The sequence below is a fragment of the Panthera pardus genome, unplaced genomic scaffold (genome assembly GCF_024362965.1).
Source record: "Panthera pardus isolate Hobbes unplaced genomic scaffold, ASM2436296v1 HiC_scaffold_22, whole genome shotgun sequence".
Taxonomy (NCBI): domain Eukaryota; kingdom Metazoa; phylum Chordata; class Mammalia; order Carnivora; family Felidae; genus Panthera; species Panthera pardus.
In genome coordinates this window covers 29,564,743-29,577,438 of record NW_026526788.1, presented here as the reverse complement: position 1 = coordinate 29,577,438, position 12,696 = coordinate 29,564,743, and the positions used below count along the sequence as shown (strand labels likewise).

The window sequence follows — 12,696 nt, the reverse complement described above, 5'->3', positions numbered from 1 at the left end:
TGAAAAGAGACAATAAAAGGAGGTTTTTTTATTCAAAGGTATAACTGGATAAGTAGATTTGTTTACAACCATTCTTGTGAAACACTTTTTAAAAAAATATGACCAACTTCTTTGCAAAGAGCAGACACATACCTCAACTATGATGACCTAATTTTTGGTGGATAATGTACATGATTAGGCAGAAATAGGCAAGCTCACACTGGTAGATTAACTATCAAATACTCAGTCAAAACTCCGTTTGTGGCCCCCGCTTCTTGATCGATTTCTATTCCCACTTCGTCTTCTACCATCTTGTCGACTTCCTGACCGACTCCCCTGTCGACTCTGTCTACCTGACCGGCCACCAGATCGACCACCTGACCGGCCAGATCGGCCAGACCGGCCACTTGACCAGCCACTCCTCTGCCTGGAGTTAGAAGATGTGTTTCCATCATAATATTCTTCAATTTCAGGTAACTTGGCTGGCAATGAAAGTATCCAGTCTGAATCATGCCACTCTGCCTGTTGGGGGAATTTAGAGGATTAATATAAATGCAAAATAGAAACCATAAGCAAATACACTGGGTACAGGAGATTCTTTTTTTAATGTCCATTAACTATTAGCTAATTAATCTTCCCATTAAATTCAAAGTTTCTGGAACAAAACTGAAAGCCAGAAAACAAAACCAAAAACATATTCAAAGTACATCCATTAAAGTTCCTAAATTTTAGTCTTAGGAGAAATTCTCAGGCTCATTTTGAGGCTCATAATTTCATACTCAGTTTATACACTCTAAAAGAGAGCACTGATTTCTTGGCATGAAACAAGTAGGCCATTAACAAGTAGTGCATTTCTTTCAGCAGTTATATTGACAGAAGCAAGAAGTGAGAGCTAGTGATGAAGATTAAAACCTGTCAACACAGGTGAGGACAAAAATACACAGCCATTGGAAATAATTTGGTGTCAGGGTAAACAACTCAAGATATACAAATCAGCACTCCTAAGAGCATCACTATGTTATATCCTGCTACATTAACTGTTCATTGTAATCATGAGTTGCCAAGGAAAGTAAATATTAAAATACCCTGTTGGTAAGAGTGAGCAGAGACAAACACATATACCACTAGTGGCAATATATGACCAAAGCCTTAAAAATGCACAAACCTTCTGGCCAAGCAATCATCTTAAAAAATTCATCTTATACCATATGGTTTCATTCATGTGGAATTTGAGAAACTTAACAGAGGACCATGGGGGGGGAAGAGAAGGGGAAAAAAATAGTTTCAAACAGAGAAGGAGGCAAACCATAAGAGACTCTTAGATACAGAGAGCAAACAGGGTTGAGGGAGGGCAAGGAGCGGGGGGGGGGGGGGGGGGGGGGAGGGGGGGGGAAAATGGGTGATGGGCATTGAGGAGGGCACTTGTTGGGACAAGCACTGGGTGTTGTACGTAAGCAATAAAGTATGGGAATCTACTCCCGAAGCCAAGAGCACACTGTGTACACTATATGTTAGTTAACCTGACAATATATTATAGTAAAAAACAATAATTAATTAAATAAAAATAAAAATAGAAATAAAAATAAAAAATTCATCTTAAAGGTGCCTTGGTGGCTCAGTCAATTAAGTGTCCGACTCTTGATTTTGGTCATGATCTCACAAGTTAATGAAGCTGAGCGCCACATCATACTCTGTGCTGACAGCTCAGAGCCTGCTTGGGATTCTCTCTCTCCCTCTCTATGCCCCTCCCCTGTGTATGCTCTCTCTCTCTCTCTCTAAGTAAGTAAATAAACATTAAAAAAAATTCCATCTTGGGGCCCTGGGGGGGCTCAATCAGTTAAGTGTCTTGGACTCTTGATTTCAGCTTGGGTCATGTTCTCACGGTTCGTGAGTCTGAGCCCCATGCTGGGCTCTGCACTGGCAGCTAGAAGCCTGCTTTGGATTCTCTATCTCTCCCTCTGCCCTTCCTCCACTCGCATATTTTCTCTCTCTCTCTCTTAAAATAAATAAATAAACTTAAAAAAATTCATGTAGGGACACCTGGGTGGCTCAGCTGGTTAAGTGTTCAACTCTTGGTTTCAGTGCAGGTCATAATCTCACAGTTGGTGGGTTCACGCCCTGTGTAGGTCTCTGTGCTGGCAGCAAGGAGCCTGCTTGGGACTGTCTCTCTTTCCCTCTCTATCTCTGCCCCTTCCCTGCTCTCTCTCTCAAAAAAATAAACATTTAAAAAAAAATTCATCTTGAAGAGATAAACATGGCAATGCATAAAGAGTTAGCTATGCTACCCCTTTTTAGCGATGACAACTTGCCCACAAGAACAAGCCCTTTGTGAAGGACCTCCTGTACCCGTCCCCAGAAGAGAAGAGGAAGGGCAAAAAGAAGCGCCTGGTGCGGGGCCCCAACTCCTACTTCATGGATATGAGGTACCCTGGGTGCTACAAAATCACCACCATCTTCAACCACACACAAACAGTGGTGTTGTCTGTGGGCTGCTCCACCGTCCTGTGCCAGCCAATAGGAAGAAAAGGCTTACAGAAGGATGCTCCTTCAGACAGCAACGGCAGTAAAAGCATCCTGAATTAGCATGAGTGGGAAACTATCCTAATAAACAGATTTGGATACAAAAAAACACCCAAAAAACCAAAAAAACGGAGCTAGCTATACCATCATTCATGGCTGTCCTGTTTATAACAGTATATTACTGGAAATAACCTAAATGTCAGAAAACAGAACATTAACAAAAGTTGACCAGGGGTGCCTGGCTGGCTCAGTCAGTAGAGCACACGACTCTTGATCTCAGCTTCATGAGTTCAAGCCCCACATTGGGCATGGAGCCTACTTAAAAATTTTTAAAAAACAAAAGAAAAGAAAAGTTGACCACCCACATGGCCAAATGCAGGGAGCTGTTAAAAAATAACTATATAGTTGACAAAGGAATGTGTTCATGATATATTCTTAATTTTTAAAAAGACTTAAAGAACAGAATCACCCCCAAATACATATATAAATATGCACAGTAGTGCAATAGTCAAATTCTATAGTGTAGGAATCTAGTAGACAATCTCTTTCTGCAACAGATAAAATACAAGAAAAATTTTTTAAAGTGACAAAGAAAGGAGCAAGAAACTGCAGATTAAAAGAGACTTAAGAAACATCAAATTATAATGTATGGGTCTTATATTCTAAGATATTCAGGAGACAAAAAAATAAAAAATATTTAGGAGACAATAGGGAAAATTTAAACACAAAATTAGATGATATTAAGGAATTATTATTTTAGGTATTTGAACTATGGCATTATGATTATGTTTTTAAAAAGTATCCCTAGTAGATATATGGAAATATTTATGGTTGAAATGACAGAATACCTACAATTTCTCTCAAAAGCATACATACAGGAGAGTAGGAAAATGGATGGAAGTGACATGAAACAAACCAGCTGTGAGCTGATCACAACTGCAGCTGGGTGATGGGTACATGAATATTTATTATGCAATTCTATTTTTTATATTTGAAATTATAATAAATGTCTTAAATTATGATATAGCCTAGATATATTCTATAAAGGAAAATTAATTGACTTAGGCATCATAATGATATTGTGACTTCTTTTAAATGACTTCTTTTAAATTACTATTTTAAATGGTTAAATATTCAACTATTTAACAGATAAAATTTTTAAAGTACCTGTAACCTTTCTGACTCAGTTGTAGGAACGTCAAAGCAAACACCCTAAAAGCAAAATGAAAAAATTTTTATTTAGATGCAGATGAGTTGAATTTTTACTAATACACTAGTACTTGCTGGTAATCTTACAGCTAAAAAAAAAAAGAAAGAAAAGATAGGGTGTGTCCCATGAATGCTTACAAGATTAAAACAACTAACATATAAATAATGCATGAGAGTGGCTGATTATATTTTCTAAATCTGAAAAGTAAAAAAAATATCTAACAGGAATCTACTACTAAAAATATAGAGTACTCTCTCGAAAAGTTCTTGTAGACACTTTAATGTTGTTCCATGTCCACTGTAAAAGGATCCATGTAATAAATTCTTTGGAAAATTTAATGCTGGAAAATTTCTATCCTGAAGAGATGCAGTATTTATCGGATAATGGGAATGATATAACCCAAGATGCTTCTTCTTTGGTACTGGTTGTCAATAAACTGAAAGTTAATTTAATTCTCAAGTACAGCAACTAGCCTGGCCTAAAGATTTTGTTAGATTTTCCATGCCCTTCATATTTTTTCTGAATGCGTTTATTTGTCTCAGATTTGCCACAAAACTTTTTTTAATGGTAATATTAAACTTTGAGAGAAATGATTATTTCCAATAAATAATAAAGTTAATAAATTCTAGGCTAGAATAAACCTATGTAGCAAAGTTGGATGAATAAATGTAACATCTTTCCTCAAAACCATTAGAAGAAACAGTCAGTAAGATTAGAGATAGTTTTAACTTTGCTGTTTCAAAAATGTATTAAAATTCTTACTTTACTTCATTATCCTCATTAACAACCAAAGCAGGCCACTTAAAAGTCAACACTGCATATTCTCTAAATAACAGAGCTGTTCAGCTGTTGAAATTATAAGTTACTTAGTCATAGAGTAAAACACATACAACCACAGATAATATGTGCACAAAAGCAGAAACTTAGATAACTTGGTTATTAGACAAACTAAGCAGAATGACTTACAGCTTTCTAGAGAAGTAAATTATTTATAAAACTCCCCAAATTTACAACTGGAAACAAACCATCACAGAGAGAAAACCATATTATGCACCCTATTAGCCTTTTAAAAAAGAAAAGAAAATCTACTGGGCTTTAGAAACATTTATAGTAGTTGATTAAAAAGCTTTTTATTTGTCTAGAAAAACCTACCATATTTCCTTTTAGGAGGCACATTCTGGTAATTTGGGACACAGCATTACTACTCAGCTTTCTGTTAAGTTCTTTCCAAGCGCAACTGACATCTTGTATTTCTTCTGGGCTTTCCAGAGTCATGGTCACAAACCCCTTAAAAATTAAAAGTCACATCATCTTTGGGAAAAAGGCAGCAAAAGTAGGACAATGAAGTTCTCACTTCATGACTTAACTACATTTTTCATGAGACATCACTATAACATGGCTGCTAAAAAAAATAACTTCTTTAAAACCGTATTAATAGAAGACTAATGCTTACAGATCTTTGAAAGAACAATTCTTCTTTGTGTTGCTGTAAAGACTCATGCTTTAAGAAATAATTAAACTAGAGCACCAGAGGGGCACCTGGGTGGCTCAGTCAGTTAAGCGTCTGACTTCAGCTCAAGTCATGATCTCACACTCCGTGAGTTCGAGCCCCACGTCGGGCCCTGTGCTGATAGCTCGGAGCCTGGAGCCTGCTTTGGATTCTATGTCTCCCTCTCTCTCTGCCCACCCCTCCGCTTATGCTCGTCTATCAAAAATGAATAAATGTTAAAAAAAAAAAAAAACAACCTAGAGCATCAGAGAAAAAGTTGTAAAGAATTAAGGAAATGCTGAAAGAGTCAAAGCTTGGAGTGGAAAAACAAGAAGACATAAATCTCTAGATTTCTGAAGGACTATTACATATGCAAAGATTACTTGTTCTGTAAAACTTCACTGGACAGCAAAAGGATCAGCATGAAGAAGATATAGGGAGGGATTCATCTACTTTTTTAAGTAAGCTCTATGCCCAACATGCAACTTGAACTCACAACCCTGAGATCAAGGGTTGCATACTCTATTGACTGAGCCAGCCAGGATCCTCTCACCTATCTAACAAATATCCACTGAGTGTCCCCTATGTATGTGCCAGAGACATAGTAGGTGCTCAAGATTTAGCAGTAAATAGTCCTTTCTCTCATGAAGGTTATATTCTAGTGTTGGGAATAGGAGTGGTGGTGATGAGGTGAGGTAGACAGTAAATAAATAAGCAAACATAAACACTAGATAGTAGTAAGCATCATGAAGAAAAATAAAGCAAGACAAGGGAATCGAGAGTAAAGGGAAAGGTAAGCTATTTTAGACAGGGTGATCAGGAAAGACCTCTATAATACAGTGATCTATGAAGAGAGACCTAAATAAAGTGTAGGAGGAACCCACGTGGTAAAAAGAAAGAACATATGAAACAGTACAAGTAAGTGCAAAGGTCTTATGTGAAAGTAGGTTTATGTTTGAGTAACAAGTAGGTTAGGGTAGCTGAAACAAGGGGAGAATGATAAGAGATGAGGTCATGGGGCACCTGGGTGGCTCAGTCGGTTAAGCGTCCGACTTCAGCTCAGGTCATGATCTCACAGTTCGTGAGTTTGAGCCCCGCGTCGGGCTCTGTGCTGACGGCTCGGAGCCTGGAGCCTGTTTCAGATTCTGTATCTCCCTTTCTCTCTGCCCCTTCCCTGCTCATGCTCTGTCTCTCTCTGTCTCAAAAATAAATAAACATTAAAAAAAAAAATTTAAAAAAAAAGAGATGAGGTCAAAGAGGTACAAAGGGGAAGACCCTGTAGTGCATTTGTGGTAAAGACTCTGGATTTTGGTTTAAACTATAAAAAAATTTCAAACCCACTAACATTGTTTATAAGATATTTAATCAGAAATTAGATGACCCATCTGCCAAAGAGGGATTCCTTTATTAGATAAGGGCTGGGAATAAATGATCTCTTAGGTACTTCTTAGCCTAAAAGTCTATCAACATTTTCCTAAAAAGTATGGCTTAAGTAATTTCCTAAGAAGTATTTGGTGGCAGGGTGGCCGGGTGGCTCAGTGGGTTAAGCAACTGACTCTTGATTTTGGCTCAGGTCATGATCTCAGTTTTGTGAGTTCGATCCCTGCATCAGGCTCTGTGCTGACACTGGAGCCTGCTTGGGACTCTCTCTCTTTGCCCCTTCCCAACTCACACTCTCTCTGTCTCTCTCAAATAAAAAACAAAACAAAACACACACACAAAAAACAAAACCCCAACTACAGAGAGTAAGATACCTTCACAAAGGGAATACATGGCAGTTTCCACTGTAAACAAGTGATCAAACTAAGCAATTTTAGTACTGGAACAATCTGACATCATATGCCTCCTGATGTAATGTAGTTTAAAATACATATATATACTATATACAATATAATATATAATATATAATACATATATATATAATATCACCCACAGGGTGCTTTGGCCAAAACTATCTAACCTGAATATAAAATCATGCTTTGACGTTACTTCCAGTTTACAGGAAAAGCTGAATAAAGACAAAAGTTACATGATGTATGAAAAAGAGAAAACCAGAAAAATCCAGGTGAGAAGTTTTAGACTCTGATCTAGACAACTAATCTATACTCTTTAAAAAAATAAAAATAAAAATGATGGGAAAATAGTTCCAGATTAAAAGAGAAACATTAACACCAAATGTAACATATGAACTTGAATTGGATCCAGATGGTTTTTTAAAAATGTTCATTTATTTAGAGAGAACAAGAGCAAGTGAGCAGGGGAAAGGCAGACAGAGAGGGAGAGAGAGAATCCCAAGTAGGCTCCATGCTGTCAGTGCAGGGTGCTATGTGGGGCTTGAACTAACAAACTGTGGGGCTCCAACTTATGAACTGTGATATCATGACTTGAGCCTAGATCAAGAGTCAGACACTCAACCGACTGAGCCACTCAGGTGCCCCAAATCCCGATGTTTTTTTAGAAATACACAGTGTGCTGGTGGGAGGAGATGGACACATGAAGTCACTCCCAGCAAAATGACATTTGGCTAAACCATTAACACTTGCCAGATGGAAAGCCTCAGACACACTAGATGTACTCATTTATCCTACACCACCAAATAGTCCCAAGTAATTTTATCTGCCCTGCTCTTTTTGTTCCCCTCTCCCACCAACTCCTTCTCTCAATCTTTCTCTCTCCACCCAGACATCAGAGTGCTCTCTTACGGATGGGTCCGGTCATCCAGGGACTCTCCTCACTTATACCATGGTGAGTACCTTTTAACTACTTGCAACCAATAGCTCTGATGTGATTTGTTTTGACATCTGACACTGATCTAGCAGGGGACTAGATCAGTAGTGTCACACCATGCACACACCCCTCCACATATACAGGCAATCCTTCCTTTGCGTGGTACTGTGTGAACTGCATAGCGTCTATGCTTTGATTTACATGGTTCCGTGGCAACTTACAAAATAAAGAATAGATTCTGGTATGTAAGTTTCAATTAACACAGTACTGGCAAAATAAAGGTCTCATGGTTTTCTCTCCAGATAGATGAATTATCTATGGTTCAATTTTAATCTTTTCTCAATCACATAATTTTCTCATAGATTTCTACCTTATCAGAGGTGATCAAAGATCGTGGTTCAAAACTTGATGCACCAGAGATGTGGGCTAATGCTGCAGCCAATGCATCAACTGCCCCTTTCTCTTCAATCAATCTCTGAGCTGATGGTCGGAAAAAATCAACAGCAGCATAAGAAACGGAAGCCAGAGACCTATGGTTTAAAAATAGTACATTTTCTTGGTCAAGACAAATGTAAAAAATTAAAGATAAGAGAATGAATGGGAAAAGAAAGAGCAACGTTTTCGTATTTTAATATAACTAAAAGTCTGCTGGTAAAACTGGTGATTAAGTTTTCTGATATTTGAACTAGGAGAGCTTAAAGATGAATAGCCTAATACAAAAGAAAAACTTATTCAGCAAGGTCAGAAAGCATACCTGATGGCATCCATGCTTTTAGATTTAACTAAATCCATTGTAGAAGGAACACCTACACGTTTAAAAGTAATTCCCTGAAAATGAAAGAATTACATTAAAGAAAAATGGAAGTCTTTACAATTAATTCCTAAATTAATATAGTTTGTTGAATTTCCATTTCTTGGACTTAAAGATTTCCAAGCCCCAGTAGATCAAAAGACCTGCTTTTTTTCTAATAAATCATCAATTACAAATTCTAGAAAGAGAAAAAAAATTTAATTGCCCTTAGTTACAATCATGAAATTTCACTTACAAAATAAAGCTGATTCTAAAAGAGGAAAAAAGATGCTGTTTATGTCTATCAACTTTTTTTCTTATTACCCTATCTCATTTTACAAAGTAGATGAAATAGTGTTTAAAAAACACACATCAAAGGGGCGCCTGGGTGGCTCAGTCTGTTAAGCATCCCACTTGGGTTCAGGTCACGATCTCACAGTTTGTGAGTTCGAGTCCCATGTCGGGCTCTGTGCTGACAGCTCGGAGCCTGGAGACTGCTTCGGATTCTGTGTCTCATTTTCTCTCTGCCCCTCCCCCACTGGTGCTCTGTCTCTCAAAAATAAATAAATGTAAAAAAAAAAAAAAAAAAGAAAGAAAGAAAAACAAAAAACACACATCATAAAAATAGGAAAAAATGTAAAATGCCACAAAACAATACAGGCCACAAAAAAATGTACATAATTTCTTATAGAAACTGGCCGTTGTACTATTATTCAATATAATCTTATAAATACACCAAGACTATGTCACAGTCACCCCTTCACAATGCTGGACTATGAGATACTGAAATCACAATGTGCTTCTGATTTTAGAATCAAGGGAGAAATTCAAGGGAAAAATGAGAAAGTCAGCTCTTCTGTCTTCACAATAAAAGCTGTATCAAAACAAAGTCTTGCAGCTCATATAAATTTAGCTCTCCACATGCTTCACATCCAAATGCAGCTTAAACTGAGAAAATAGTTATAAGGATCTATTTGTGAGAACAAATATAAAAAGAGCTCTAAGGCACCGTTTAGATAATAAGCCTGAAATAATTTAACTCTACTTACTGCTTTTTGTTCCACATATCGTAGTTGACCTCTTTCTCTTGGTTGATAAAAACATATGCAAATCCCTGTCCGGCCAGCTCTACCTGTGCGTCCAGAACGATGAATATAGGACTCAACATCCTAAAAATAAAAGAGGCATTTTTTAATACTTCTTAAAAAAATCTGGCAAGTAAACACAGTCATTCCAACATTCAAAAAATAATGCTAATAATAACAAAACTACTACCACCAATAAATATATTATTTCAATCTTCTTGCTCTTTCAACATTCCAAAGAACTTTTATGCTGAATTTTTGGATAAAAGAAATAGGATTTTTTTTAATCTACCTAATCCCAGGGCTCTTCATATGACAACTTTTTATAATTCCTTTGCATGATTCCATGCTTTAGATCCAAAAAGGAAAGTTAATCATTTGCTAAGGCATCAGATTCTGACTAATTTAACACTGCATTAATAAAAAAATGGCTAAGAGGAAGAACAGATAACATATTTTGCATATCCCAGGCAACATCTTGTAAATAAGTAAAATGGCAATTTATACAGTTGTTCTTCCATTCCCTAAATAAAATCTCATTTCTTACCTGGGGAGGAGAACTTTGAATCACCAGGTCCACCTCAGGTATGTCCAAACCACGGGCAGCCACATTGGTTGCCACCAAAACTTTAAAACTACCTTCTCTGAAGCCTTTCAGGGTAATTTCTCTTTGTGACTGTGCTATGTCCCCATGTAAACACTGGGCATTCTATTTGACAAAAGAGAAAAAGTAAGTGTACAACTCACACTTGCAATTGATAGCACCATAACACCACACAGTCTGTACTCTTTTTTTGTTACTTTAAAAAAAAAATTTTTTTCTTAAATAATCTCTACACCCAGTGTAGGGCTTGAACTCACAACCCCAAGATCAAGAATCAGATGCTCCACTGACTGAGCCAGCCAGGTGCCCCAATCTTATTTTCTGGTAATTACATGATGCATGCTTATTGTTCAAAAAGACCAAATATTAGAGAAACTAAATATTTAATATAAAATGTAAAAGCTTCCCTTAATATCAGCCTCATAATAATCGACTAACCATTTGGTGAATATTCCTCCAGATATTGTTTTAAAAAAACATACAAGACACACAACCCACACATAACGGCATATACTATAATATTATATATTTACTCATAAAAATGGGATCATACTATATACATATATGTATTGTTTCAAAACAACGAAATGCTTTATAAATTTACTACCTTAGCCATTTTTCTACATCTATAGATATAACTCTACTTAATTTTTAAAAACTGGATATGATTTCTTCATATGGATGCAGTGTCATATATTTTAGCAATATCCTACTGATGTTTGGGTCATATCCAAGTTTTCATCTTTCATAATACTACAAGTACTATACTATACTATAAGTACTTTGTACTTATACCTCTGGACCACTCAGTATATGTGTATTTCAGTAGGAATCATATCTAGAAGTTGAATTTTGGGGTCAAAAATTATAAACATTTGGTGCACCTGAGTGGCTCAGTCGGTTGCATGTCTGACTCAATTTCAGCTCAGGTCATGATCCCAGGGTCATGGGACTAAGCCCTGCATCAGGTTCCATGCTGAGCATGGAGGCTGCTTAAGAATCTCTCCCTCTTTCCTTCTACCCCTCTCCCCATCACCCCACTAAAAATAAATAATATTTAAAATTATAAACATTTAACACTTTAATAGCTATTGTAAAAGTGTATTATAAAAAGAGGTTGTGCCCATTTACTCTTCAACCTTTATGAGTCTTTACTTCATCATAACCTGCCTACCCTGTGTATTGTGAATCATTACCATCTTTGTAAATCTAATCATTTAGGCAAAAATGATTTCCCAATGTTTTAATTTACATTTCTATAGTATTTAGTGAAATTGAGCCTTCTTTATGCGATTTATATATTACCTTTCATTTGTACTGAAAATAATTTTCCTACTATTATAAACATATTTCCTAGAATTCTAGCCACTATTAAAATTAAAAAGTTCGTAACAGTCCACATCTAAACCTTAGTAACCAAGTCTTAAGCATTCATGAATGAATTCACATACTTGGTGTGCACCAGATTCTGGAACAATCACGAAGCAACAGCCCTGGGATAGACAAGCTGACAGGCATTTTCAATACAGTATGATGATATATACTATGACCGGGTGCAGGCTGCTATAGGAATACTTACAAGGGAAGCCTAACTTAATTTTGTTTAAGGGTAAGGCAGCACTGAAGCTGAGACCTGACAGATAATAAGGAACCAGTAGTCAGGTAGAAGGAGAGCAGGAGGCTAGGGAGTTTTGGGCAAAAAAAACTTCATACATGAACAGGGTGTCTTGAGGATCTACAATATTTGAGTATTGATAAAGCATAGTGCGTAAAGGAAAAATGATGAGAGATGAGGCTGGAAAGGAATATGAATTACATCCTGAGAACAATATGAAACAACTGAATGATTGTAAACAGGATTATCATGAACATATTCAGATTATCATGAACATATTTGCATTATAGAAGGAACACTCTGATTATAATGTATAGAATGTATTAGAAAATGGCAAAACAGAAAGACAAAAGCTAGAGACCTAGGTAGCAGGCTGTTGTAGAATTCAAAAGATGTATCAATGGCCTCACCAAGGCAGTGCCAATCACCCTCTATGCATTCAACTAATACTTTATAACCTACGAAATGTCAGACACCAGGGATAAAATTGCAAACAAAAATAAGACTGCCTCTGTCCTCATGGTCTTTATACTCTGGTAGGGGAGATGGAAGTTAATCAAATTATGAGACACACAAATTTAGCCAACAACCGTAATCGATGCACGGGTATAAGAGGCAAAGAGCATTTATAGGAGGGCAATCCTATACTGGGGAAACAGCAGAGAAGAGAACAGAGG

General features: G+C 36.8%; 1 protein-coding gene and 1 pseudogene across 4 annotated transcripts in view; one reads left to right on the top strand and one right to left on the bottom strand.

Moving 5' to 3' along the window:
* The window catches only part of DDX50 (DExD-box helicase 50), a 32,564-nt gene continuing 19,868 nt past the window's right edge, over positions 1-12,696 (bottom strand). For all 4 annotated transcript variants that reach the window (XM_019444365.1, XM_019444366.2, XM_019444367.2 and 1 more), the window contains 7 exons: positions 10,348-10,509; positions 9,765-9,884; positions 8,680-8,753; positions 8,296-8,455; positions 4,862-4,996; positions 3,667-3,711; positions 1-501 (listed from right to left, as the gene is read on the bottom strand). In XM_019444365.1, coding sequence (XP_019299910.1) covers positions 223-501; positions 3,667-3,711; positions 4,862-4,996; positions 8,296-8,455; positions 8,680-8,753; positions 9,765-9,884; positions 10,348-10,509 — 975 coding nt within the window. In that variant the 3' untranslated portion in view covers positions 1-222. The remainder of the gene's footprint in view (positions 502-3,666; positions 3,712-4,861; positions 4,997-8,295; positions 8,456-8,679; positions 8,754-9,764; positions 9,885-10,347; positions 10,510-12,696) is intronic.
* Positions 799-2,546, top strand: LOC128779080 (40S ribosomal protein S27-like; annotated as a pseudogene).